Source organism: Urocitellus parryii, chromosome X (genome assembly GCF_045843805.1).
Source record: "Urocitellus parryii isolate mUroPar1 chromosome X, mUroPar1.hap1, whole genome shotgun sequence".
In the NCBI taxonomy this organism is placed as follows: domain Eukaryota; kingdom Metazoa; phylum Chordata; class Mammalia; order Rodentia; family Sciuridae; genus Urocitellus; species Urocitellus parryii.
The window spans coordinates 1,509,564-1,537,443 of record NC_135547.1 but is presented as its reverse complement, the minus strand read 5'-3'; the positions used below and the strand labels follow the sequence as shown (position 1 = coordinate 1,537,443).

At 43.1% G+C, this 27,880-nt stretch overlaps 1 protein-coding gene across 1 annotated transcript; it reads right to left on the bottom strand.

Moving 5' to 3' along the window:
• Window positions 1–66: 66 nt before the first annotated feature.
• Tex28 (testis expressed 28) lies at window positions 67–27,877 on the bottom strand. The gene is made up of 4 exons (XM_026412817.1): window positions 27,866–27,877; window positions 24,791–25,521; window positions 1,091–1,226; window positions 67–423 (listed from the first exon to the last, which is right to left on the bottom strand). Exons 1-4 carry the CDS (start codon window positions 27,875–27,877, stop codon window positions 67–69), a joined length of 1,236 nt encoding a protein of 411 aa, XP_026268602.1.
• Window positions 27,878–27,880: the final 3 nt, after the last annotated feature.

Genomic DNA, 27,880 nt, shown 5'->3' with positions numbered 1-27,880 from the left:
GGACACCCCAAACACCCCCAAACAGGGAGGACTCTAGCAAACTCAGGTGGTGGTCCTCCCAGCCCCTTAAGGTCTATCCAAAGGAGGCTTGGAGTTCTTAGAGTCCAGTCTCCACTTTGAAGGGACCCATGCCTGCCAGTCTACAGTGGTGATGGTGTGCCACTTCTGCCAGGCAAGGGCCCCAAGCAAGAGCAGCATGAGTGCAGTGAATGTGCGTAAGCGTGAGTGGATCAGAGGCAAGGGGCAGGAGCACAGAGTGGAGACAAAGACCAAGAGGGCTGTGGCCAGTGTGAGGAGCAGGCTCACGCATCTGAACAAAAATTCCTGGGGACGGCTTCTAAGGTTTGCCATCATCTCCACTTGGGTGACTCGTTGTACAGTTTCTAGCTTGGAAATCCGACTCTTGAAAGTCTCCATGACCTCCTGCAGGCAACAAACACATGCACGCTCACCAGAAATCAGAATGAAACTGTGGTCATTTAATTGAGTTGCTGGGGGTGTGCAACATGTATTGTTGAGTTGAATCTTTTGGGAAGGACCTGGAGAATATCCAGGACATGTACAACACAGACAGAGAACTGCTATGGAGGGCCATACTGACTTGATCATGCTCCCCTGTCCACTGTCTCCTGAGGCTGAGGACCTGCTTGGGACAGGGTCAACCAAGGACAGCAGTAAGAGCTATGGGTATGGAATAGAGTAAGGGGTGGGAAGCCAGGTCCAAAGGAGGGGTTCTCAGAAGCTCTCCATGTACCAGCATCTTCTGGAACTTGTCAAGTCCCACCCTGGATCTGCAAGTCACAGGCTCCAGGTTAGGGCCAACGACTGCTCCTAGAGTGAAAACTACATTGCCAAAGCTCCCAAAGCAGCTAGGCTGGATGGTGGGAAGTGAAGCTCATGTGAACATGAAAGGTGGACGTCACTAGCTTTAAAGCAAAGGTGTGGGTTGCCACTGCACACTCAAGAGATAGCTGGAAGATCCAGCTCATGCCCTGGTTTGGGGGCATCAGAATGGATTCACTCTTCCCTACATCCTTCTCACTAGCCCTTTCTCAAAAGCCACCCCCACCCCAGCAGCCAAGGTTCTCACCCATATTTCCTTGGCTCTCTCATAGGACAGATAGGACATTTTCTCTTCAGTGCAGGCCAGATTCTGCTTGAGGTGGTAAATTGCGTCCAGATGCCCCTGAAAGTGATCATTCACCTGTTCTTCAATCACTGCTTGTCTTGGGAACAAGAGAAAAAGTAACACTCCCTCAGTACCACACTCAATGCTCATGCCAGCAGGGAGCACCCTGCACCTAGACTAGACTTGGGTTCCTTCTGCCTCACCCTGGGCTCCAATTGAAGACAACCTACTCCTCCAGGTCTGCCTGGGAATGCCCCAAATGCACATCAGTCACATGTACACTGATATTCAGATATATCTTGTATATAGTTACTCTCTAGTAACAGCTTTACAAAAACTGCCATAGACTACAAGTTATAGAAATGAAAATCTAAACTATCTGTGTATTATACTAAATTCCACAAAGACCCCAGGACCAGTGTTTAGCATTCAGTAGTTACTCCTTAAAGCCATCGTTATTATAGTGCTTGCATAATCATAAAAGACACATAGTATATCATTCCACTCATATGCAATGTCCAGAATAGGTCCACCTACAGAGACAGATGAGTGGTTGCCAGAGACTTGGGGTGGGGAGGACAGGGAGTGACTGATAATGGTATAGAGTTTTTTTGGGGGGGTCAATGAAAATGTTGAATAATTGTATATGGTGATGGTTACACAACTCTGTAAATATACTAAAAACCAATGAATTGTACACTTTAAATGGGTAAAATTTATGGGATGTGAATTATATCTCAATAAAGCTGTTGTTTAAACAAAAAAATGGGATTGTGTTAATGGTTACACAACTCAGTTAACTTAATAAAACCACTGAGATGTAGTTAAAATGGCACCTTTTGTGATTTGCAATCTATATCACAATAGATATTAGAAAAACACAAGCAAAAGACCATTAAGTATTATGTAAACAAACAACTAGTAAAATTGTTATGTATATAAACATACAAGTAATAAAAGTATGAAAACTTGCCAGAAAAGATAGGCACCCAAATGAGAGTTGTGAGGCCAATAGAAGGGGAATGGAGGGAAGGGGTAATGGGAGAGCTCTAACTGAATATTTTTAAGTTTTATTTATTAAAAAATAAGATTCAAAGTAAATGTGGCAAATGTTAAAGTTAAAGAAAGTGGGGGCCATTGATTATGCTTTTCTCTATATTTTCCCTGGCCTGAAATATTTTATAACTGAAAAACTTTTTTGAAATTTCAGCCGATCATAGACTGAAGCCTTTGAAACCATGAACCAGAATAAACCTTTCCTCCCTTGAGTTGATTTATAATAGGTATTTTGTCACAGCAATGGGAAGCTGACTGACACAGCCCGTTGCTAACAGCATTCCAAGGACTATTCTATTTGTCCCTGCTCCAGGTCCCTGTTGAAAACAGTTGGTCACTGCTCACAGAAGGGGGAGTCAGCAGGGTGTCTACTCTGAAAACACATTCCTCACTACTGTCTTTCCATTTATAAGAATAATCTGGCTGGAAGAACATTCAAAGTGTTAACTCTGGTCAAGCATATATTCATGGATATATTCATGAATATGAAGTCAATGAATAGGTTCTTCATCAATATATTTATAAACATATATGAACAGATTCCTGAATAAGATTATAATTAACAATATTTTCATAAAGATATTCTCTCAGTCTCCCCTTCTCTGCTCTCCAGTCTCCTCCTCTGGCAGCAGTATCCTGGCCCTAATGCACTGATTCCTCCCTGTGTCTTCCCCTCTGTCCAGCTCCTACTGTCACAAAGGCAAATGGAACACTCCGGAAAATGATCTTAGGAAGATAAAATGATGACCAGAAAACCAAAGCACCCCTCAAATATTACAAGGCTGTTAAGACTACCCACTCCAATAAAAATAGTTTCCTTCAAGAGTATAGTTTTGATCATCTCTGAGAATTGGCTTTTGGCAAGGTGAGCTAGAACCTAATGGCCTGCAACTTGATCGTGAAGTCTTGGTGGAGAGCTGGATACAGGAGGGATGGAGTAGCACAGATAGTTATCACATCACCCTGAGTACATGTGCAAAATGAGGGCCTGGGGAGAGCTGGGGATATGCCTCAGTGGCTAAGTCCCCTGGGTTCAGTCCCCAGAACAGTAAAATCCCCTGGGAGCCCAGGTTATGAGGTGTCCAAAGAAGGTAGATTGGTGAACAGTATCAAATATGATGAAATAAGGTAAGGAAGGCAGTGTTATTGCAGAGATCATTCAAAAACGTGGGGCAAGGCATTCCAGTGGGTTGGCAGGGCAGAGGCCAGATGCTGTGGGTCAAGGGGGAAGCAGGAGGCTACGGAATATGGACAGTGGATGGGATGGGATCAATGCTTCAGAAGTCTCACCTCTTAAGAGAGGACCATGTTTATTTGCTGAAGGAGATAATTTGATAAAGCATGTGGGACAGCAGACACATGAAAGAGAGACTAGACACCCAAAGTCCTGGAGGAGACCGACAGGGATGGAAAGCACAGAGCTGGGCTGGGAACCACTGCTGTGACCTAAGGAGACAGAAATATTCTGAGGGCAGACAGTGAAGGCCACTGGAAAACTGCTGAACCCTATTTTACCCATGAACTAGAGAGACTGAAGGTATTGCAAGTGCAAAGCCAGCGTCACCAACTTAGCAAGGACCTGAGCAACAGTGAGACCCTGTCTCATCAATAATAATAAAAGAGGCTGGAGATGTGATTTAGTGGCTAAACCCACTGGACTCAATCCCTGGTACCAAAATATATAAAAATAAAAAGAGACTGAAGGAAAGAGCCACAGGGTCCAGAAGAGAACATGAGGCCAAGAGGAAACTGGTAAATTGAGAGAAAGTGGTTCAGAGGACTGGTTCTGAGGTCATGTTACCCTGTTTAAGACTCCTCTTTGGAACTTGCTTGAACAAGCTGTTGAACCTATTTGCACTTCATAGGGGTTGAAAATAACAATAATAAAGAATACCATTGACTTCCTAGGTTTGGGTTAGGTAAAATAAATGAGATAGTACACATTAAGCACTAGTAGGCTACCTGGCAAACAGAAATGCTTACTAAATGGTTGTTGTTGTTATTGTTGTGCTTATCAAGTGGCAGGGTCAAAGATCTAAATGGGTTAATAAAGACTGAAGGGCGGGTAAGACAGGAGAGACAGCAGAGGGGTAGACAAGGACCCTGGCTGGAAAAAAAGAGGGTGGGCTTGAAGATGACAGAGATAAGGAACACCATGGAAGGCTGGCAAACTCTGTGCTGTAATTATAGAGCAGTTGACTAAAGTGGAGTGGAGGTCAAGGCTATTGAATATGAGAATCCAAGGTGTTAGATGGGGTACTTGTCCCTTTAGGACCACCTGGGTCTAGACAGTATCTCTCAACCAGATCATGCTGCCTCCACTTACCCCATAAAGAGGTTCCATATGGCCTGGCAGCAGACAAGTTCAGCTATTCAAAATCCTGAGTTTTCCCTCTTCCCTAATGACAGTTTCAGAGGATCTCATCACCAGACAATGCATACAGACTTCCCTTATGAGATCAGGAATCCCATAGACCAAAAATCCCCAAACTTGTTGAGTTATTTTGAGGCAGAATCAGAAGAAAAACCTGGCAGACTGAGGCAAGTCCCCCTGTAAAGATCAGATAGGGGAGAAGAAACCAACAGAAACTGAGTATAAAGCCAGGGGATTGTGGTATCAGAGAAGCTAAGGAAGAGTAGTGCTTTTGTAAAAAGAAGGAATTTTTGTGCAGAAAGATCCTGCCTGTCAAATAAGAACATTACTGAAAATTGTGCAGTGTCCTTCTAACATGGCAGTCTTCCAAGACCTCAGCCACAACACAGGGACCAGGGATGGGGTAGGGAGTAGAAGGTAGTGGCTGGAGGTACATGTAGGGTCCAGGGATTTTCCCTTCCTTTCTCCCTCCCTCCCTCCCCACTTTCTCTCTTTCTCCAGGATAGACACTGAGAATTTCAATATCAAACCAAAGACCCTGCATTTGATTCCTCAATGCTCCAGCATGCACATGTACATGTGGACACACACACACACACACACACACACACTCACACACACTAATTTGGCAGAAAACTGGGAAACCTAAAAAGAAACAAATGGATGATTGAAAAATACAGTGGGTACATTTAAGAACAGAATAGATCCAGGTAGGTAGAGTTTTAGTGGCCAATAGTTCAGAAGAAAATATTCAAAATGAAGAACAGTGATAAAAGATGTAAAAACATAGGCAGGAATATGGTGAAAAGATCTAACATGCATGTAGAAGGGGAGGAAGAAGAGAATAGGGCAGAAATTATATTTGAAAAGATAATAACCAAGAAGTTCCAAAACTGATAAAAGACATCAAGTTACAAACTGAAGGAGCAATGTAAACCTTGAGCAAAATCATACCCAATATCATCATAGCAAAGCCAGTAAACATCCCAGGGATTAAGGAAGCTGAGGCAGGAGGATCTTGAGTTCAAAGCCAGCCTCAGCAACTTAGTTAGTCCCTACGCAACTCAATGAGACCCTGTCTCTAAATAAAACATAAAAAGAGCTGGAAATGTTTCTCAGTGGTTAAGCATAACTGGGTTCAATCCCTGATACCAAAACAAAACAAAACACACCACTAAACACACACAAAGAGCAAGAAAGTATCCTAAAAGAAGTCAGAAGAAAATAAGACTAATTATTTTCAAAGGAGGAACAATTAGAATGACAACAGCCTTTTTTAACAAAAGAAGAAGCCATGGAAGTCAGAAGCAGATTTTTTCAAAATGCTTATTATTTTAAAGAGATAACTACCAACCTAGAATTCTATGCCCAGCAAAAATAGGCTTCAGGGGGCTGGGGATGTGGCTCAAGCGGTAGCACGCTCGCCTGGCATGCGTGCGGCCCGGGTTCGATCCTCAGCACCACATACAAACAAAGATGTTGTGTCCGCTGAAAACTAAAAATAAATAAATAAATAAATATTTTAAAAAATAGGCTTCAGAAATAAAATGGGTGTATAACAAGGCAACAAGGTCATTCTGGCTGGGTATTTAGTATTATAGAATTGTTTCAAATATTAGGTGTCATATTTAGACTATGTATTTCTAACAGAAAGCTCCATATTTCAGGCACACATGGAAATATTTACATATCAACTGATGAAGTGTCTGAACTTTACTTCAACACAATGGGAAGAGAGGAACCAGTTCCCGAGAGTTGCTCAGACCTGGGTGAGGCCTCTGAGAGATCCAAAGATGCAGGAAGCTCCCACCCAAAAGAAGTGAAGTCTAAGAAAAGTGAAAGTTCTTATGGCTTCTGACCAACACAATCTAAGCCCAGAAGAGAGGTTTAAACAGATACTTTGAGAAAAATCAGCCCAATCCTGGACTCCTTAGACTGAGCACTCTCAGACCTTTCATGAAACCTCTGCTAACCATAGTCTGTTATCTCTGAAGAATGCCTCAAAGTGATTCATACCAGAACATTCCTGGGACAGAAGACCTATGATCTGGATGCTCCCAAAGACCTGATATCCAGAAGGGAAAGAGAAGCACAGAGACCTGACATATGCACTTCAGGGCATTTTCAATATAATGGACTATGAGAAAAATTGTAAGTGCCATCATGTATGAATACACCTAGAAATGCAAAACAAAATGACATTCTTGTCCATTCAGTACTCAAGTAGTTTCTTTTTTATTTACTTTTTTAGTTCAGAGACCCTCACTATATTGTCCAAGCTGTTCTCAAAACTTTTAGGCTCAGCCAGAAGTTATGGCACATGCCTGAAATCCCAGCAGCTCAGGAGGCTGAGGCAGGAGATCATGAGTTTAAAGCCAACCTCAGCAAAGATAAGGCACTAAGCAACTCAGTGAGACCCTGTGTCTAAATAAAATACAAAATAGGGCTGAGGATGTGGCTCAGTGGTCGAGTGCCCCTGAGTTCAATCCCTGGTACCAAAAAAAAAAAAAGAAAGAAAGAAAGAAAGAAAAGAAAAGAAAAGAAAGCTTCTATGCTCGAGTCATCGTACTACCACAGCCTCTGAGTAGTTGGGACTACAGATGTGTGCCACCACTCCTGTCTCTATTTTACTTTTTGTTAAGATTGAATTCATATAAAATGAATGGTTTTAAAGTGAAAAATTCAGTGCAAACAACATTACCACCTAGTCCCAAGATATTTTCATCACCCCCAAAAGAAAACCTTGCAGCCATTAAGCAGTCATTCCCCATTACCTTATGTTTCCAGTCCCTGGCAACCACCAATCAGCTCTCTAACATGATCAGTTTCTTATCTCTGAATCACTGCCAGCAATTTATAAACAAGAGCAGGAAGAAGATCATCAGATACGTGGAATTGGTCTTAGAGAACTCACTAGAAATTTTCAGAGCTAGGATATTGGGGCAATGGAGGCAGAGTGATGCTGGTGGAGAGGAGATGGCAGCAGGGATGAGGGACCCAGGGGGCATTGCTTGAAGAAAAAAGAGGAAGGCAAGGTCGCATCAAGATCCTAATGGACCTGCAAGTTAGGCGGAACTCTGACCACCGGCGCATCAGGCCCAGCGGCCTGCTGAGGGGCGGAGCCGCCCCCTCCCCCCGCACCTGCGAGGTAGGCAGAACTGCGACCCACCAGCAGGACAGGCCCAGCAACCTGCGGAGTGACAGAGCTGCCCCACGCGCCTGCAGGGTAGGCGGACCTGCGACCCACCAGCAGAACAGGTCCAGCGCCCTGCTGAGGGGCAGGCTCACCCCCTCCCCCAGTGCATGCAAGGTAGACGGAACTGTGACCACCGGCAGATCAGGCCCAGCGGCCCGCTGAGGGGCGGAGCCGCCCCCTCCCCCCGCACCTGCAAGGTAGGCGGACCTGCGACCCACCGGCAGGTCAGGCCCAGCAACCTGCGGAGAGACAGAGCTGCCCCACGTGCCTGTATGGTAGGCGGACCTGTGACCGACCGGCAGAACAGACCTAGCGGCCTGCCAGCGTGGTAGACAGATCACCCCAACTGGAGGAGGATCACAGCCACTACCTGCCCTGCAAGGGAGTTTTTTCAACTATACAAGAGCAATATAAATAAATAGAGGGAAAATTTCAAAAACACAACAGTTTCACCAAGCAGAAAGAAATGTGAGCAGTATGAAAAGACAAGGAAAGAAAGGACCACAGGCAATGCAGGTCAACTCAACTCTAGAAGAGGTAATAGCTGCAACAGATGGAATGTCAGACAAAGAATTCAGGATATACATGCTTCAGATGATCTGGAGTCTCAAGGAAGACATGAGACAGCAAAATCAGACAATGAAAGATCACATTGACAAGGAACTACATAAACAAATCCAAGAAGCAAAAGATCAATTACACAGGGAGATAGAGGTAATAAAAAACAATCAAATAGAAATCCTAGAAATGCAGGAAGCAATAAACCAACTTAAAAACTCAATTGAGAATACTACCAGCAGAGTAGAATACTTAGAAGATAGAACATCGGACAATGAAGACAAAGTATTTCAACTTGAAAAGAACATAGACAGCTCAGCAAGACTGTTAAGAAACCATGAGCAGAACATCCAAGAAATATGGGATAACATAAAGAGACCAAACTTAAGAGTCATTGGGATACAGGAAGGCATAGAGGTCCAAACCAAAGGAATAAACAATCTATTCAATGAAATAATACGAGAAAACTTTCCAGACTTGAAGAATGAGACAGATTCCCAAATCCTAGAAGCCTACAGGACGCCGAACATGCAAAACAATAAGAGATCCACACCTAGACACATTATAATGAAGATGCCCAACATACAGAATAAGGAGAGAATTTTAAAAGCTGCAAGAGAAAGAAAGCAGATTACATTTAGGGGTAAACCAATCAGGATAACAGCTGATGTTTCAACACAGACTCTGAAAGCTAGAAGATCCTGGAATAACATATTTCAAACACTGAAAGAAAATGGGTTCCAACCAAGAATCGTGTATCCAGCGAAATTAAGCTTCAGGATGGAAGATGAAATTAAAACCTTCCATGATAAACAAAAGTTAAAAGAATTTGCAGCTAGAAAACCATCTCTTCAAAAAATCCTTGGCAAAACATTACAGGAAGAGGAAATGGAAAACAACAATGAAAACCAACAGTGGGAGGGAGGACAGTAAAGGGGGGAAAATAATCAAAGAGGAAAACAAATCAGGTTTAGTAACATTAATAAACAAATATGGCTGGAAGAACAAACCATATCTCAATAATAACCCTAAATGTTAATGGCTTAAACTCACCAATTAAGAGACACAGGCTAGTTGAATGGATCACAAAACAAGACCCAACAATATGCTGCCTACAGGAGACGCATTTGATAGGAAAAGATATACATAGACTGAAGGTGAAAGGTTGGGAAAAATCATATCACTCATATGGACTGTGGAAACAAGCAGGAGTGTCCATACTCATATCAAATAAAATAGATTTCAAGCCAAAGTTAATCAAAAGGGATAAAGAGGGACACTACATACTGCTCAAGGGAACCATACACCAACAAGACATAACAATCATAAATATATATGCCCCAAACAACGGTGCTGCTATGTTCATCAAGCAAACTCTTCTCAAGTTCAAGAGTCTAATAGACCACCATACAATAATCATGGGAGACTTCAACACACCTCTCTCACCACTGGACAGATCTTCCAAACAAAAGTTGAATAAGGAAACTATAGAACTCAATAACACAATTAACAACCTAGACTTAATTGACATATATAGACTATACCACCCAACATCAAGTAGCTACACTTTTTTCTCAGCAGCACATGGATCCTTCTCAAAAATAGATCATATATTATGTCACAGGGCAACTCTTAGACAATATAAAGGAGTAGAGATAATACCATGCATCTTGTCTGATCATAATGGAATGAAACTGAAAATCAATGATAAAAGAAGCAAGGAAAAATCATGCATCACTTGGAGAATGAACAATAGGTTACTGAATGATCAATGGGTTTTAGAAGACATCAAGGAGGAAATTAAAAAATTCTTAGAGTTAAATGAAAACACAGACACAACATATCGGAATCTATGGGACACATTGAAAGCAGTTCTAAGAGGAAAATTCATTGCTTGGAATTCATTCCTTAAAAAAAGAAAAAACCAACAAATAAATGATCTCATACTTCATCTCAAAATCCTAGAAAAAGAAGAGCAAAACAACAGCAAAAGAAGTAGAAGGCAAGAAATAATTAAAATCAGAGCTGAAATTAATGAAATCGAAACAAAAGAAACAATTGAAAAAATTGACAAAACTAAAAGTTGGTTCTTTGAAAAAATAAATAAAATTGACAGACCCTTAGCCATGCTAACGAAGAGAAGAAGAGAGAGAACCCAAATTACTAGCATACAGGATGAATGAGGCAAAACACAACAGACACTTCAGAAATACAGAAGATAATCAGAAATTATTTTGAAGCCTTATACTCCAATAAAATAGAAGATAGTGAAGGCATCGATAAATTTCTTAAGTCATATAATCTGCCCAGATTGAGTCAGGAGGATATAGACAACCTAAACAGACCAATATCAATTGAGGAAATAGAAGAAACCATCAAAAGACTACCAACTAAGAAAAGCCCAGGACCGGATGGGTATACAGCAGAGTTTTACAAAACCTTTAAAGAGGAACTAATACCAATACTTTTCAAGCTATTTCAGGAAATAGAAAAAGAGGGAGAACTTCCAAATACATTCTACGAGGCCAACATCACCCTGATGCCTAAACCAGACAAAGACACTTCAAAGAAAGAAAACTACAGACCAATATCTCTAATGAACCTAGATGCAAATAAAATTCTGGTGAATCGGATACAAAAACGTATCAAAAAAATTGTGCACCATGATCAAGTAGGATTCATCCCTGGTATGCAAGGCTGGTTCAATATATGGAAATCAATAAATGTTATTCACCACATCAATAGACTTAAAAATAAGAACCATATGATCATCTCGATAGATGCGGAAAAAGCATTCGACAAAGTACAGCATCCCTTTATGTTCAAAACTCTCGAAAAACTAGGGATAACAGGAGCATACCTCAACATTGTAAAAGCAATCTATGCTAAGCCTCAGGCTAGCATCATTCTGAATGGAGAAAAATTGAAGGCATTCCCTCTAAAATCTGGAACAAGACAGGGATGCCCTCTCTCACCACTTCTGTTCAACATAGTTCTCAAAACACTGGCCAGAGCAATTAGACAGACGAAAGAAATTAAAGGCATAAAAATAGGAAAAGAAGAACTTAAATTATCACTATTTGCAGATGACATGATTCTATACCTAGCAGAACCAAAAGGGTCTACAAAGAAACTACTAGACCTAATAAATGAATTCAGCAAAGTGGCAGGATATAAAATCAACACGCATAAATCAAAGGCATTCCTGTATATCAGCGACAAATCCTCTGAAATGGAAATGAGGACAACCACTCCATTCACAATATCCCCCCCCAAAATAAAATACTTGGGAATCAACCTAACAAAAGAGGTGAAAGACTTATTCAATGAAAACTACAGAACCCTAAAGAGAGATATAGAAGAAGACCTTAGAAGATGGAAAAATATACCCTGTTCATGGATAGGCCGAACTAACATCATCAAAATGGCGATATTACCAAAAGTTCTCTATAAGTTCAATGCAATGCCAATCAAAATCCCAACAGCATTTCTTGTAGAAATAGATAAAACAATCATGAAATTCATATGGAAAAATAAAAGACCCAGAATAGCAAAAACAATGCTAAGCAGGAAGTGTGAATTAGGCGGGATAGCGATACCAGACTTCAAACTATACTATAGATCAATAGTAACAAAAACAGCATGGTACTGGTACAAAAACAGGAGGGTGGACCAATGGTACAGAATAGAGGACACAGAAACCAATCCACAAAATTACAACTATCTTATATTTGATAAAGGGGCTAAAAGCATGCAATGGAGGAAGGATAGCATCTTCAACAAATGGTGCTGAGAAAACTGGAAATCCATATGCAACAAAATGAAATTGAATCCCTTTCTCTCACCATGCACAAAAGTTAACTCAAAATGGATCAAGGAGCTTGATATTAAATCAGAGATGTGGCATCTGATAGAAGAAAAAGTTGGCTATGATCTACATACTGTGGGGTCGGGCTCCAAATTCCTCAATAGGACACCCATAGCGCAAGAGTTAACAACTAGAATCAACAAATGGGACTTACTCAAACTAAAAAGTTTTTTCTCAGCAAAAGAAACAATAAGAGAGGTAAATAGGGAGCCTACATCCTGGGAACAAATCTTTACTCCTCACACTTCAGATAGAGCCCTAATATCCAGAGTATACAAAGAACTCAAAAAATTAGACAATAAGATAACAAATAACCCAATCAACAAATGGGCCAAGGACCTGAACAGACACTTCTCAGAGGAGGACATACAATCAATCAATAAGTACATGAAAAAATGCTCAACATCGCTAGCAGTCAGAGAAATGCAAATAAAACCACCCTAAGATACCATCTCACTCCAGTAAGATTGGCAGCCATTAGGAAGTCAAACAACAACAAGTGCTTGAGAGGATGCGGGGAAAAGGGCACTCTTGTTCATTGTTGGTGGGACTGCAAATTGGTGCAGCCAATTTGGAAAGCAGTATGGAGATTTCTTGGAAAGTTGGGAATGGAACCACCATTTGACCCAGCTATTCCCCTTCTCGGTCTATTCCCTAAAGACCTAATAAGAGCATGTTACAGGGACACTGCTACATCGATGTTCATAGCAGCACAATTCACGATAGCAAGATTGTGGAACCAGCCTAGATGCCCTTCAATAGATGAATGGATAAAAAAAAAGTGGCATTTATACACAATGGAGTATTACTCTGCATTAAGAAATGACAAAATCATAGAATTTGGAGGGAAATGGATGGCATTAGAGCAGATTATGCTAAGTGAAGCCAGTCAATCTTTAAAAAACAAATACCAAATGACTCCTTTGATATAAGGGGAGTAAACAAGGACAGGGTAGGGACGAAGAGCTTGAGAAGAAGATTTACATTAAACAGGGATGAGAGGTGGGAGGGAAAGGGAGTGAGAAGGGAAATTGCATGGAAATGGAAGGCGATCCTCAGGGTTATACAAAATGTCATATAAGAGGTAAGGAGGGGTAAGTCAAGAGAATACAAATGGAAGACATGATTTACAGTAGAAGGGGTAGAGAGAGAAAAGGGGAGGGGAGGGGAGGGGAGGGGAGGGGGGATAGTAGACAATAGGACAGACAGCAGAATACATCAGACACTAGAAAGGCAATATGTCAATCAATGGAAGGGTAACTGATGTGATACAGCAATCTGTATATGGGGTAAAAATGGGAGTTCATAACCCACTTGAATCAAACTGTGAAATATGATATATTAAGAACTGTGTAATGTTTTGAACTACCAACAATAAAAAAAAAAGATCCTAATGGAATCCCTCAGCTCTTCATCCCAGTGTGCTCCAATAATGACTTCATCAAAAACTGTTAATGATTTTTCTTTTAAATATTTCAAGGACTTAGTTTGCAAACATGAAGCAGAAAAGAGTTGCTAAGTTAGTTTCATGAGCATCTACTTGGGGCTTAAATACAGACACTAAGCTAATTCTCACAACAGTTCCAAGGATCATTATTACCCTCATTTTACAGATATGTAAACTGAGCATTGGAAACTCCAAGCACTTTGTCCAAGCCATTCAGTAAATACAAGATACAGAGGAGGCTGACTCAGACCTAAATCCAGAATAAGCCTTCCTTCTTGATCCTGCCCTGATGTTCCCATAATGTAGTGTAATGGAACCCCCTCTTCCACCAAAGAATGTTAATTAAGCTTCTCCAGAGACCCTCACCATAATTGTTCTTTTTAAATTATTTTTTAGTTGTACACAATACCTTTATTTTGTTTATTTTTATGTGGTGCTGAGGATCGAACCCAGGGCCTCGAATGTGCTAGGTGAGCACTCTACCGCTGAGTCACAACCCCAGTCCCCTTTTTAAAATTTTATTTTTAGTTGTACATAATACCTTTATTTTGTTTATTTACATAATTGTTCTTATTAACAGAATATCAGCAAAAATTTCTGCAAAAAACCTCAATGAGGGATAGGACTTCCTATTTTTGGTGAGGACTAAGTTGCTCTGCCTTGCCAAAGCTAAGTTCGGCCCCAGACTTGATGATGTTACTTCTGCTTTTGTGGTGAAACTTGTAAAACCTCTGACTAATATAAAAACATGGGACAAAAAGCACTTGTCCTGCAAACCTTCAAGCCCCTCCTCCCACTGGGTATAAAGTCCAAGAACATCCATACTCAAGGTCCAGAGAATTTTTTAGGTGATAACCCCTCTGAACCCTGTACCCAATAAACCCGCTTCCTGAAAATTCCTCAGGTGTCCATCCTCTTCTGTCCTACATGATGTGGCAACCCGTGTGGGACAGTGGAGGTCAAGACAGCTTTTCTGCCTCGCTTGTCTCTGCGTCTGCCTTCCTAGGCACGTGGCAAGACAACACGTCTCCTCGGTCCACCACAGGCAACTCTTTGCCTGTAAGTGAGGTGACTCATCCGGCACCCTGAGCTGCCACCCTGAGCACAACGGAACCCAACAGGGGCAGGAACCAGAACTAGGGAACTTGAGCACCCCAACTGAACAGGTAGGATCCAGATCCATTACTGGTCGCCCACCTGGCCTCGGCATTCAGGCCTCATCAGGTGGAAGAGACGCTTGATCAACCCTGAGGGTCCAGACTAACTTCCAAAGGAAGTAGAGCCAAAGAGGACCCGAGGAGTTGTCTGGGTAGTCAGTGTTTGGGGTCGGAGAGAAGAAGGGAAACCAGGACTCGTTCTTCGGCTTTGGAGTTTTGGGAATCGGGTGTGTGAATGAGATGGACAAGGGCCGAAGCGAGTTTGGAGTCCATGGCCACCAGAAAGATCTTTAGACAAAAGTGTCATTGGTGGGGTCCTTTTAATACTTGTCAAAACCCCTGGACACCCAGTCCAATTCCCTTATATTGACTGCTGGCAAGAGATAGCACAGAAACAGCCCCCTTGATTGAGAGCCTGTCTAGAAGGACAGTCCAAGCTGATGTTATCTCAAACTATAGTGGCCTCTAAGACCCAACAAAAGGGAACTGAACAGAAAAACCTGACAAAGAAAAGACAGAGAGGAAACCAGCTTTTCCCCCTGAGCCAGAAGAGAACCCATCACCTTACATGCCACTGTACCTGACGTTGCCAAGACCATCGAGGCAACCAGCTGTCCTCCCGGCCTCCTCTCCCCAGAGGCAGCAGACTGTGGCCCCCTCGACACTGGCTACTCCTTTCTCCTTATTGTCCTCCGTGCCCGAGGCTTCCCCAGAGCCAATGACTCCTTAATCCCCAGAGACCAAGGTGGGAGAATTGTTCCAAGAACAGAGGCATAACCGAGATGAGAGCTCTGCAGATGCCCTTACAAGAAACTAAAGGCCTGCCTCTGTTGACCAGGAGGGAAATGTCTGAGGGGAACAATGCAATTTTGTGTGGTAGCCTTTCACCACCATTAATCTCTTAAACTACAAAAAAATCATACTCCCTCCTACATGGAGAAGCTACATGGAGGGCCACGATTGATGGGATGCAGTCCATTATCCAGACAGACCAGCCCACCTGGGTTGATGGGCGAGTGACCCAAGCAGCTTTAAAGTGGCTAGAAGAACCTGCTGTGGATGCACAAGGCAGCATCCAAGCCTGTGCGCAGGCCCAGTTCCCCAACACAGACCCGTGGGGGACCCCCACAAAGAGGGAGACCTCCTAAAGTTAAAGAGGTATCAAGAGGCCCCCCCCAGGCAGCCTAAGAGAAGGGGGAAGGAGAGCCCTAAAGGTGAGCAAGGTATCAGAAGTACTCCAACAGCCTGAGGAAAGCCCCAGCCAGTTCTGTGAATGACTAGGCCAGGCGTCCCAACCCTTCCCTCCCTTTGATGCTCAGGCACCAAATAACCCGCAGGTAAACAAGCCCAGAGACATATTTTCAAGAGCTCCAAAAACCAGAGGACTTTGCTGAAAACCATGCCAGTGAGCTGGTTAAAGTGGCCACCACAGTTTTCATCAACTGAGACCAAGAGGCTCAAGGAGAGGCACACCAAAAGATGAAGAAGGAGATGGGACTCCTTGCAGCTGCCCTCACCGCAAACCCAAAGGTCACTCAAAGGGCGGTCCCACCAGAACAAAGCCAAAACAAGTATCAAAATCGGGCCAGATGCAGGGCCAAAGGAAGGTCTGAATGGAAGGACCACCTTATCCAGGGACAAGACTGAGACTAAGCTGATGTGCCTACTGCCATCTAGAGGGCCACTGGAAGAAAGAAGGACCCTAACTAAAGGCCAGTTGACCTGAACCAGGCTGCCACAGGGCTTCAAAAACTCACCAACCATCTGCTGGATGGTGCTGGCTTCTGATTTGAGAGCCTTTCCTGCAAAATGACTTGGATGCTGGCCTCTGATGTACATGCACGTTGACCCCATATGTAGATGATCCGTTGTTGGCTGGAGCAACCTGAAAAGACTGGATGAAGGGGACACAGCTGCTTCTTGTCCTCCTATGTGAAACTAGCTACAAAGTCTCAAAAAAGAAAGCCCACACACGCAAGCTGGGGATATGGCTCAAGTGGTAGCGTGATTGCCTGGCGTGCATGCGGCCCGGGATCCATCCTCAGCACCACATAAAAACAAAGATGTTGTGTCCGCCAATAACTAAAAAATAAGTATATATATATAGCCCACATCTGACAAGAAAAAGTCAAGTACCTCGGTTTTTATCTAACTTACAGATAACAGCAACTTGGCCCTAGAGGAAAGAGGAAGTCTGCTCAATTCTGGTCCCTTCTACTCACTGCCAGATCTGAGAGTTCTTGTGTGCTGACAAATTCTGCCAGATATGGATCCCTATCCCTAACTTTTCAGTTATAGCCAAGCCCCTTTATGAAGGCACAAAGTGGGGAGAACTGGATTCTCTGATGTGCAGGCTAGCACAGCAAAAGGCCTTTGAGGACATTAAACAAGCACTCACCAGTGCACCTGGACTAGGGCTCCCTGACTTCACAAAGCCCTTCTCTATATGTCCATGCATGATCTGGAATAGCTGTTTAGGAGTCCTAATGCAAATGCTGGGGACATGGCACTGTCCAGTGGCCTATCTTTCTAAACAGCTAGACTCCATTCAAGGCTGGCCACCTTGTCTGTAGGCCCTTGCAGCCGTGGCCCTTCTGGTGTCAGAGGTTAACAAGTTGATTATGGGACAGGAACAGACAGGAACCCTGTACTGGCACTGTTGGAAGTACAAAGGACAATATTGGCTGACTAATGTGAGGATGGTCAGATACCAGGGCATGTTATGTGAAAATCCACATGTCCACCCTAAAGACTTTAACCCCAGACTTTTAGCCCAGCAACTCTGCTGCCCATCAAGACAGCTCTGAGGTCATAGATAAACTGTTCCCCAGTATACCTGACCTGAGAGACCAGCCCCTCAAGGACCCTGAGTTGGAGTATTTCACAAATAAAACAAGTTCCAGGGAAGATGGAATACCTCTTGCTGGGTATACAGTGATCACTCTGGACTCCATCATAGAGGCAAAACCTCTGCCTCAGGGAACATCAGCACAAAAGGCAGGACTTATCGCTCTGACTTGAGAATTCCTGTGTGCTTAGGCAACAGAAATCTGTCAGGAAATTCACCTGCATTGGGACACACAGTTGGATGAATCTTGCAATAATCATACTGAGTGAAAGAAGCAAAAGACTACTTACTATTTGATTCCAGTTATATGAAGTTGAAGAATTGGTAAAACTAACCTAGGGTGACAAAAAACAAGATATTGGTTGCCTATCAGAGATGGGCATTGACTGGAAGGAGGCATGAGGGAGGCTTTTAGGGTGATAAAAAATTCTTTATTGGGATCTTAATTTCTTTGTCAAAACTCATTCATGTACACCTAAACTTAAATGCAATTTCACTATAAAATTACCTCAATTAGCCAGGCTTGGTGGCACATGCCTATAATCCGAGTGGCTCAGGAGGCTTAGGCAGGAGGATTGAGAGTTCAAAGCCAGCCTCAGCAAAGTGAGGTGCTAGGCAACTCAGTGAGACCTGTCTCTAAATTAAATACAAAACAGGGGTGGGGATGTGGCTTAGTAGTCGAGTGCCCCTGAGTACAATCCCAGGTACCTCCCCCCAAAATTATCTCAATGCAAAAACTACAAAAAAAATAAATGGAGGGGGGATAGTAGAGAATAGGACAGACAACAGAATACATCAGACACTAGAAAGGCAATTTGTCAATCAATGGAAGGGTAACTGATGTGATACAGCAATCTGTATACGGGGTAAAATTGGGAGTTCATAACCCACTTGAATCAAACTGTGAAATATGATGTATTAAGAACTATGTAATGTTTTGAACGACCAACAATAAAAAATATATATATAAAAAAATGACATAACAGGCAATAAATCTCTAAACAGAAAAAAAAAAGAAAAAAAATAAATGGAGAGGCCAAGGAACATGGAAGTCTGGAAAGACCCTCTGAAGAGCCTAGGGATGAAGTGATGGTGTGACTGTCCCAGGGCTGTTCTAAAAAGTACCACAGACTAGGTGTTTTTTTTTGGGGGGGGTGGGTACTGGGGATTGAATTTAGGGGCACTCAACCCCTGAGCCACATCCCAGCCCTATTTTATATTTTATTTAAAGACAGGGTCTCACTGAGTTGCTTAGCACCTCACTTTTGCTGAGGCTGAGTTTGAATTCATGATTCTCCTGGCTCAGCCTCCCAAGCCGCTGAGATCACAGGTGTACGCCACTGTGCCCAGCCAGATTGGGTGGTTTTAGCACCAGAAATAAACTCTTCCCAAGATGCGTACATCAAGGTGCTGAGGTGCTGGTAGGATGGGTTCCCTCTGGGGGCTGTGTGGGAGAATCTGGCATGGGCCCCTCCCAGCTTCTGGTTTGCAGCAAATCCTAGGCGTTCCTTTGCTTCTGCTGCACCACCCCCACCTGTCTTCACATGACGTCCTCCCTCTGCATGTGTCTGTATGCAAATCTCCCCTTCTGGTAAGGGCACCAGCCTTGTTGGATTAGAGACAACTCCAGTAGGACTGCCTGTTAATTTAACCAGTTGTATCTGCAACAACCCAATCTCCAAATAAGGTCACACTCGGAGGTAGTGGGGGGGAGGATTCCAACACATGAATTTGGGGGACAAAATTTGACTCGTTACACTGCCCAAAGTAAACCAAATGCTAGAACCTTAAATCTTCCCAGGAGCCCTGTGCATGGTGTTGTTATCTGTGGCTTTCACAGATAAGGAAACACACACTGAGAGAGGGAAGACACAATGTGTGACCGTGCTGGTGGTGGCCAGGGAATCTCTGCTCCACGGTGCCTAACTCCATGCCCTGGGCTCTCTCTAACACCGGCCAGCACCGGTGCTCACTGTGAATCTGGCAGGCTGGGACAGAGCCTCGCTGCACTCTGACCCCTCCTTCCTAGGCACCACATTTCCCTAAGTCCACACAGATAACGCAGCAGGCTAACCAGGAACCTGGAGGACTCTGATGTGCTTGATGCTAAGCCCACGGGCCACAGAGGCATTTTGTGTCCCCCTGGCACCTGTGGACGTGAAGAGGACTATGGGGGCAGGGAGATGGGCAGTGGAGATTTGGATTGTAAGTGAGAACTGTAAAGAAAGTGCCTCGCCCTGGGCAGCTCCTAAAAGGGATTGGGGCTCTTGATCCTGTGCTTGGACTCCCAGTGAAGTGGAATTGAGGGTAACATTGACTGTCTTGGAACACACCCTTCCTCTTGTGCTGGCCTGTGCTTTCTGGGCATACTGGGACCTTAGGGGACAGGACCAGATCAACCTATTACACTGCCCTGTGAAGAGCTGGAGAAGTGTGTCAAAAGGACAGGCAGGCAATGGCAAGTTAAAAGAGCCAAAAGCTGTCAGATAAAGATGACAAGACCAGTTTGTTGTCATCTAGCATAGTCTTGAGTGAGCTGATGTCATGGCATCACCTGCCCACCAAGTCTGAGGTTGAATTTAGGGAAATAGGAATCAGGCCCCAAACAACATCATTCTCCTGGTAGATTTTCTCCTAGGATCCCTTCAATGAAGGTGTTCCAGCAGTCTCCATTCCTGCTGAAGGAATCACAGCCTCTGGGACAGGAGGCCCCTGTGTTTTTCCTTTGCTAGCAAAGCAATAAAACTTCTTTTGGCTTTTTTTTTTTCAAAAAAAAAAAGAGAGAGGGAGGGAGGGAGGGAGGGAGGGAGGGAGAGAATGAGAGAGAGAGAGAGAGAGAGAGAGAGAGAGAGAGAGATGTTCCACCAAGCACTGGGCTCCAGGCATTGAACCATCCACTGGGGCTACAAAGGTGAAAGTAGGAAGTTGAAGGTCTTGCCTGTATTAAAGCCAACATTGGACAATTAAGTACCCCAAAGTGAGAGATGCCCTGGAGCTGGGCAGGGAAGGCCTAGTTTTGGTCCTCAGCAGTGATGATGGTTTTGTCCAGGTCCAGTCTAAGGGAGCAGCCTGGCACCTGGCTGCCTCAGCAGCAACAGAGACCACTGCCTTTGACCATGAAACAGAAGTCAGCCAGGCATCCTGCAGGACAGAGAGAGTGGGGCTCTTGTTAAAAGGCTCTAGAGGATCTCCTGTAATTTACCATGGGAGGCACCCAGATGAGGTCTGGTCAGTTACAACTTCACTTGAAAACTTCCCATTCCCTCCTTGGGTTCTGCCTTTTCCGTAAATGGACATTTTCTGAATTCCTCAGATCTTCCTTCCTGACCCTTAGAGACACTGAGGAGCAGAGCCTCTGGTTCCCCAGGAGACTGCTCACTGGGCAGTGTTCCTGGAGATCTGAAGTGTTTCCTTGTTTCCACAAGAACAGCAGCCTGGCCAAGACCCTTCCACGAAGAATCCTCAAGTCCACAGGACCCATGTGGATACCATTCCATACTCAAAAGTCTACCTATTGGGGACTGTGGCTGTGGCTCATCAGTAGAGTGGTCACCTAGCATGTGCGAGGCACTGGGTTCGATCTTCAGCACCACATAAAATAAATAAATAAATAAATAGATAGATAGATAGATAGATAGATAGATAGATAAATAAATAATAAAGGTATTGTGTCCAACTACAAGTAAAAAATATTTTTTAAAAAGTCTACATGCCTTCCCCATTCTTTGTCCAAAGCTAGGTTTTTCCTCAGCACACAGGGTAGAGTTTCAGGGACCTCAAGCGGCTCCAGAAGAAGCAGTCATGGTCCTTCCGTCACAGGGTCCAAGAATGTCCCGTGAGACAACCCACAAATTCAGGCCTCCTGAAGGAGGAGACCCAAGGACCACTAGGCCAGCCCTGAACTTCCTGAGTCTTACTGCCACTGTAATTGAGACCCTGCACTTTATAGAATCAAAGAGAAAGTCTTTAATGGTTTATATGTTAAATTTGGTATATGATTTTTTACCACAACAAAAATGCATAAAAAGATAAAAAAAAAAGACCTTTTGCCCATGAAAAGACTAAGGAAAAATTTAAAAAGAAGGGAAGTCCTTACAATGAGATACCACTTCACACCCACTTTCATTAAAAAAAAAAAAAGGAAACTTATTTGGGGGTGTAACTCATCTGAAGAGTATTTTCCTGGCATGTAAGGTTCTGTGTTCCCTCCCAGCACCACAAAATAAAACAAAACAAAAACACACAAAAAGCGACAATAAACAAGCACTGCAAGGATGTAAAGAAATTGGAAGCCTATGCATGGCGGGTGGGAAGGTAAAATGGTGCAGCTGCTGAGGAAACCAGTCTAGCAGTCCCTCTAAATTTTACACCTAGAGTCACCATAGAAGCCAGCAATTCCATTCCTGGATATAGATCCCAAAGAATTGAAAACTGCTGTTTCATTAAATGCATGCATACAAGTGTTCATAAGCAGAGCTTCTCACTATAGTCAGAAGGCAGAAACAACCCTAATCTCCAGGAACTGATGGACAGATAAACAAAATGTGGTCTATCCACACACTGGAATATTATTCAGCCATTAAAAATGAAGGTCTGATGCCTACCACAAAATGAACGAACCTTAAAAAAAAATCATTCCAAACACAATAGGCCACATAATGCATAATCTCATTTATATTAAATGTCCAGAAGAGGCAAATCAATAGAGACAGAAAACAGATTTGTAAGTACATGGAACTGAAGATGGTGAATGGGGATTGACTGCATAATGGGCACAAATTCTCCTTTTTTGTGTGTACCAGGAATTGAACCCAGGGACTCATAATCACTGAGCCATATCCCCAGCCCATTTTATTTATTATTTTGAGACAGGTCTCACTGAGTTGCTTAGGGCCTCACTAAATTGCTGAGGCTGGCCTTGAGTTTGTGTTCCTCCTGCCTCAGCCTTCTGAGCCACTGGGATTACAGGCATGTACCAATGTACCCAGCAAATTCTCCTTTGGAGATGATGAAAATGTTCTACAACTAGATTGACATAGTGGTTGTACAACACTGTAGAAATATTCAATGCCACTGAACTGCACACTTCAATATGGTTAATGTCATGTGAATTTTTTTTAAGTACGCTTTTGCTATAAATTTGTTTAAAATAGTTGCTGCCTTGGCAGCATCCACTAATAGGCCCGATGCAAGTAATGTGAAACCCAGTCGCACACTGCCACCTTTGCCTTAAATAAAATTTATGTTCCCTGTGTGGTTGTTTGAAATTAGTTCACTTATTTCTCATCTTACTGACTCAATCACATCTCACAGCTGCTGACCATGATAGAGCCCAATGGTTAATGCCAGAATCATGTAAATATGCTTCTCTCTATGCATATTTTTGTTAAAGTAGCCCCTATGGGAAAGCCTAAGGGCTGACACCCATAAACTTGAGAGGCTCAGGCCCACAAGTTCCCCCTTGTACCTGATGGTTGAGCTCCTATTACCCCCAGACTTAACCTCTCAGGAACCCATGAGTAATACATTTTTTCCACTTCCTACATTTTGGTTTCACATCTTTTTGTCATCCTCTGACACTCATACCCTTACTTAACTTTCCCCACTTTCTTCAAGAATAGCTATTTTGGCTTAGGGCCATTCTTTTTTTTTTTTAAGAGAGAGAGAGAGAGAGAGAGAGAGAGAATATTTTAGTTTTCAGCAGACACAACATCTTTGTTGGTATGTGGTGCTGAGGATCGAACCCGGGCCGCACGCATGCCAGGCGAGCGCGCTACTGCTTGAGCCACATCCCCAGCCTCGGCTTAGGGCCATTCTCGACAGAGTTCCTCACTATCAAATTAGGAAAAAAATCACAACAGTAAAAATTATGATACCTCTCTTGGAAACAGATTTAACTGTGATAAATTTCCCAGGACTTTTGGGTTGAAATCTCAGGTCATGACACACCACAAATTTTCCTATCACAGGGGCCTGAATGGTGGTCACACAGGCATCATCACTGGATGACATTGAATGGACCTGAACACATATGTCACATATAGTGCATGAGAGGTTAAGAGTGTACCCAAGCATGATTCTCACTGACCAATGTTATATAGAAACACATGAGGATGTCTGTAAGTGCCACCCAACTCTATTTTTGCTTGATATAAATCTGACCTTGGGGATGTTATTTCATTGAAGAGATTTGTGAGACTCCCAAGATTTTAGATTTGGTTGCTATGTCCTATAATCTTCAAAAGAAAACTGGAATTCTGACTGGTCATCTTACTTTGATTTCCCTTCATGGATTCTTAGACCATATAAATGTTGGTAAGATTTCTCTGGGAAAACCAAAGATGATGATTCCCATTTGCTTCTTCTCCCACATATGTGTAGGCAGTAAAAGGACTGAGAGTTCTTATTTTTGTGAAATTGCTGAGAATCTTGGCTCACCTAAGTGAATCTCTCCCTCCCTTTCCAGGCTGTTAGAAGGATTAATGTTAATTAGCAATAGACAGTGACAGGGGAGGAAGCATGGTGCTTCAGAGGTCCAGTGGGAACCCAGAGAAGGGCCCCAAGAGGAGTAGATTAGATCCTCTGAGGTCACCACTCCCTTTTTTTTAAATTGGTGGGCTTTAGTTTTGTCTAAGAGAAAAATAAAATTGAGCCACTGCACATTGTGGAGAAAGCATGTGGAAGAAGACGTTCATTTTCAGATGGAATGTCCAGTGCTTGACTTTGTGCCCCAGCTCAATCATGTAGGCACACAGGTGAAGAGATTGGGCTAGCAAGGCAATACCACTCCTAACCAACCCTTCCAGCAGATAGGGCCTAGGGGATGATGCCTTACTCACTAATGTTACCTGGCTGCCTCCTGCCATTGTAGTCAAGACCACCCAATCCAGTGCTCCATAAAGACCTGGCAGGGACCTCTGAGATGGAGCCTATTTAGCCAGGAAAGGACAAATAGGTGTGGTGCAATAGAAAGAGGACCCTGCCTACTCCACTGCAGGGCCTAGCCACCAAGAGAAATGCAGATCAATTCTTCCCACCTGACTCTCCAAGCCCTTGTCCCTGGCTCCTTCTCAGACAACCCCCACCAGGCAGGTCCCAATTGTCCCTCGCTTGCTTCTGGTCTCCAGAACCAAGATGGAAGAAGGGGCTCACCTCACCTGCATTTTTCCTCCTGAAGGGACTCCAGTGACATCTGCAGGTCCATCAGATACCTCTCCTTAAGGTCCTGGTAGTACACTTGAAGGTCAATGTGGAACTTATTAACTTCTGTCAGCTCTTCCTTCACTTTCTGCAATTGTAGTTTTCGTTTCTGGGACATGTGCTTTGTCTCTGAGAAATTCTCCTGTTGCAAGTCTGAGAAGTGACTCTCCAGAGTGAAGGGTCTGGTGACATCAGGCAAGCTGGAGGATAGACCATCTTCCCCACCCAGCTTGGGGGACTTGGAAACCGTGGCCTTTGCACTGGGCTGCTCACAGTTGTCCAGACTGCTTTCCACCTTAAGTACTGAGCCCTTGGACCTACAGTCTTCCTCCAGTTCCTGGAGCTGCTGATGACACTGACGGAGCCTTCGCTCTATCTGGGCAATGGTGGCAGAAGTGCGCTGATTCACCTTCTCAAAGGCCTGCCGGATATGTGGAGCCTGATGCCTGTCAGCTTTGGACACTAGCTTGAGGTAGCTCACAGTGTTCTCATCCCGACTAGCCTTCTCCACTTTCAGCTGCTCTGAGAGGTAGAGGATGCGGTGCTTGACACTTTCCTGTAAATTCCGGGAAAGTTCTCCCTCTGAAAGGCTGGAATGCCCATTGGGATCATCCTCGCTGGATGACAGAGACCTGCAGGAAGGCACATTGGAGGGAAGTGTTGCACTTGGGCTCTTGATGTATTCTGCCTATAGTGGGAAACAGGAAACAACAAATCAGGTTCTCTGTGAGCCATAGATGGAGACTTGGACACATTATGACTTCACTCCATAAAAATACTTATATGTACGTATGAATACTAATGTGCAAAGTTTGTGCACTCAAGATGTGCTCAACATGGACTGGGAGGTCAAGTTCAATTTATGGGCCCTGCTCCCCTCTGTTCAGCACTTGACTCCTTCCTTTATAGGTGTACCTTACTATGATCCTCAGACCAGTAGAATCTCCCCTCTATATCTTGTTCTTGTACCTCTTCTACTTTCTCTTCCAAGAATTACAAATTGTGAGTCTTTTTTATAAGAACTATTCTAGTAGCCAGTCATGGTTGTGCATGAATGTAATTCCAGTGACTCAGGAGGCTAAGGCAAGAGGATCACAAGTTTGAGGCCAGCCTGAACAATTTAGCCAGACCCATAACAACTTAATAAGATCCACTCTCAAATAAAATATAAAAAGAACTGTGGATATAGCTCAGTGGTAAAACACCCCTGGATTCAAACATCAGCACCAAAAAAAAAAAAAACCTCTGTTCTTGTGAAAGTATGAATAAACTCATTCCTATTAACCCATATTGCTTGCCAGATTGCTACTCCCAGAGAGCTAGGCAGAGAGATTTGCATCATAACAGGTTCAGTTGTGCCTGCAGTCATTCATTCTACACATTATTCTCTGAGTGCCCATGATGTGGCACAGAAGCCAGACATGTTTCTTGCTTTTACACAGCTTACAGTCCAGGGTGGAAAATTGTATCATTACACCAAAGAATGAGTTTCTCACATGGTGAGTGATCACTTTGCCTTTCAAATAGAGCCCTGTTCAAATCCTGCATCTATCACTTTGAGATCTTGAGCAAGTTAAAAAACCACTTTCTCACCTGTAAAATCAAGATGGCACGAGCATCACTGCTGGAACCCTGTGGTACAGGATAGTGGAGATAGTAAGGACAGAGGGAGGTGAAGAGGGATCAGGTGGAGCTTCTGTTCTGTTTCTATTTTGAAACTGTGAGCGCCTTCACAACAGTTTGTCATCTGAAAATGCCCTCCTGGTGGCAAATAGGAAATGACTATATTGTACTAGACATCTTAAGTCTGTGTATCTTATTGCATGTAAGTTATATCTCAATTAAAACATCATGTATACCGCTGCATGCCCAGAAGACTGGCAAAAATTCATACTAACAACAATACATGTTGGCAAGGACATGGGGCATCAGGATCTCTCAATCACTATTGCTGGGAAAGTAAACTGGTACAACTCCTTTGGAAAAGCATGTGGTAGTAGTGTAAAGTAGAAGGCATAGTCCAGGATGCACTGAATGGTCCAGAAACTGCATTTGTAGACAATATCTTCTGTGTCCACTAATGTTCTCAGTAACCAACTACTACAAACCACCCACCTGCCCATTGAGAGCAGAATGGATAGGTAAACTGTTACATATTCACCAATATATTATTATATTACAAAAGAAATGAACTACAGTCTTGAGAAACATGAATGAATCTCACAAGCATAATGTTGAACAAAATAAGCAGAAAATTCATACTACATATTATTCTTTTATGTAAACTTGAAGAGCAAGCAAAAATAAGTAGCATTGTAGGTGGCAAAACTATAAAACAAAGGAATGGGTATGAATAACATAAACATCAGAATGGGGGTTCTGCTTAGGATGGGAGAAGGTGACTGTGAATGGGGTAACACAGAGGTTGGGTTTCTTGGCCTGAGTAGTAGCTAAGTATATGTTCACTTTATCCTTATTTCTTAAAATATATGTTGATTTTTTTAGATATTTATTTTTTTAGTCATAGTTGGACACAATACCTTTATTTTTTTTATTTTTATGTGGTGCCAAGGATTGAACAGAGCAAAACAAAGTATCCAGAATGCAGCTAAGAGGCATGAAGAAATATAAAAATTGGAAAAAAGCTGGGTGCAGTAGTGCACACCCATAAGGATTGGGAATTTAAAGCCAGCCTCAACAATTCAGTAAGACTCACTCTCAAAATGAAATCAAAAAAATAAAAAGGGTTGGGGATGTGGCTCAGTGGTTGAATGCCCCTGGACTCCATCCTCAGTACAAAAAAAAAGGGAAAAATAGAAACATGGAAGAGAGTGTGAGAAGATCTAACAAAAATCTCATCACTATGTCAGAGAAAATAAAGCAGTGACAACATTTGAAGACATACTTCCTAAAAACTTTCCTGAACTAATGGAAGACAAATTAAGAATCCCAACAAATCCCAAGCAGGAAAAACAGAAACAGATTTGCACCTAGACACAAGATATTAAAGGCAAAGAAATAAAGCTGATTACCTTTAAAACCATGAC

Coding starts and splice junctions, on each gene's coding strand:
- Tex28 (XM_026412817.1), bottom strand. Junction 1,227..24,790: donor CTTCAGGAGGAAAAATGCAG/GTGAGGTGAGCC, acceptor CTTGTTCCCAAG/ACAAGCAGTGATTGAAGAAC. Junction 424..1,090: donor AGAGAGCCAAGGAAATATGG/GTGAGAACCTTG, acceptor TGTTGCCTGCAG/GAGGTCATGGAGACTTTCAA.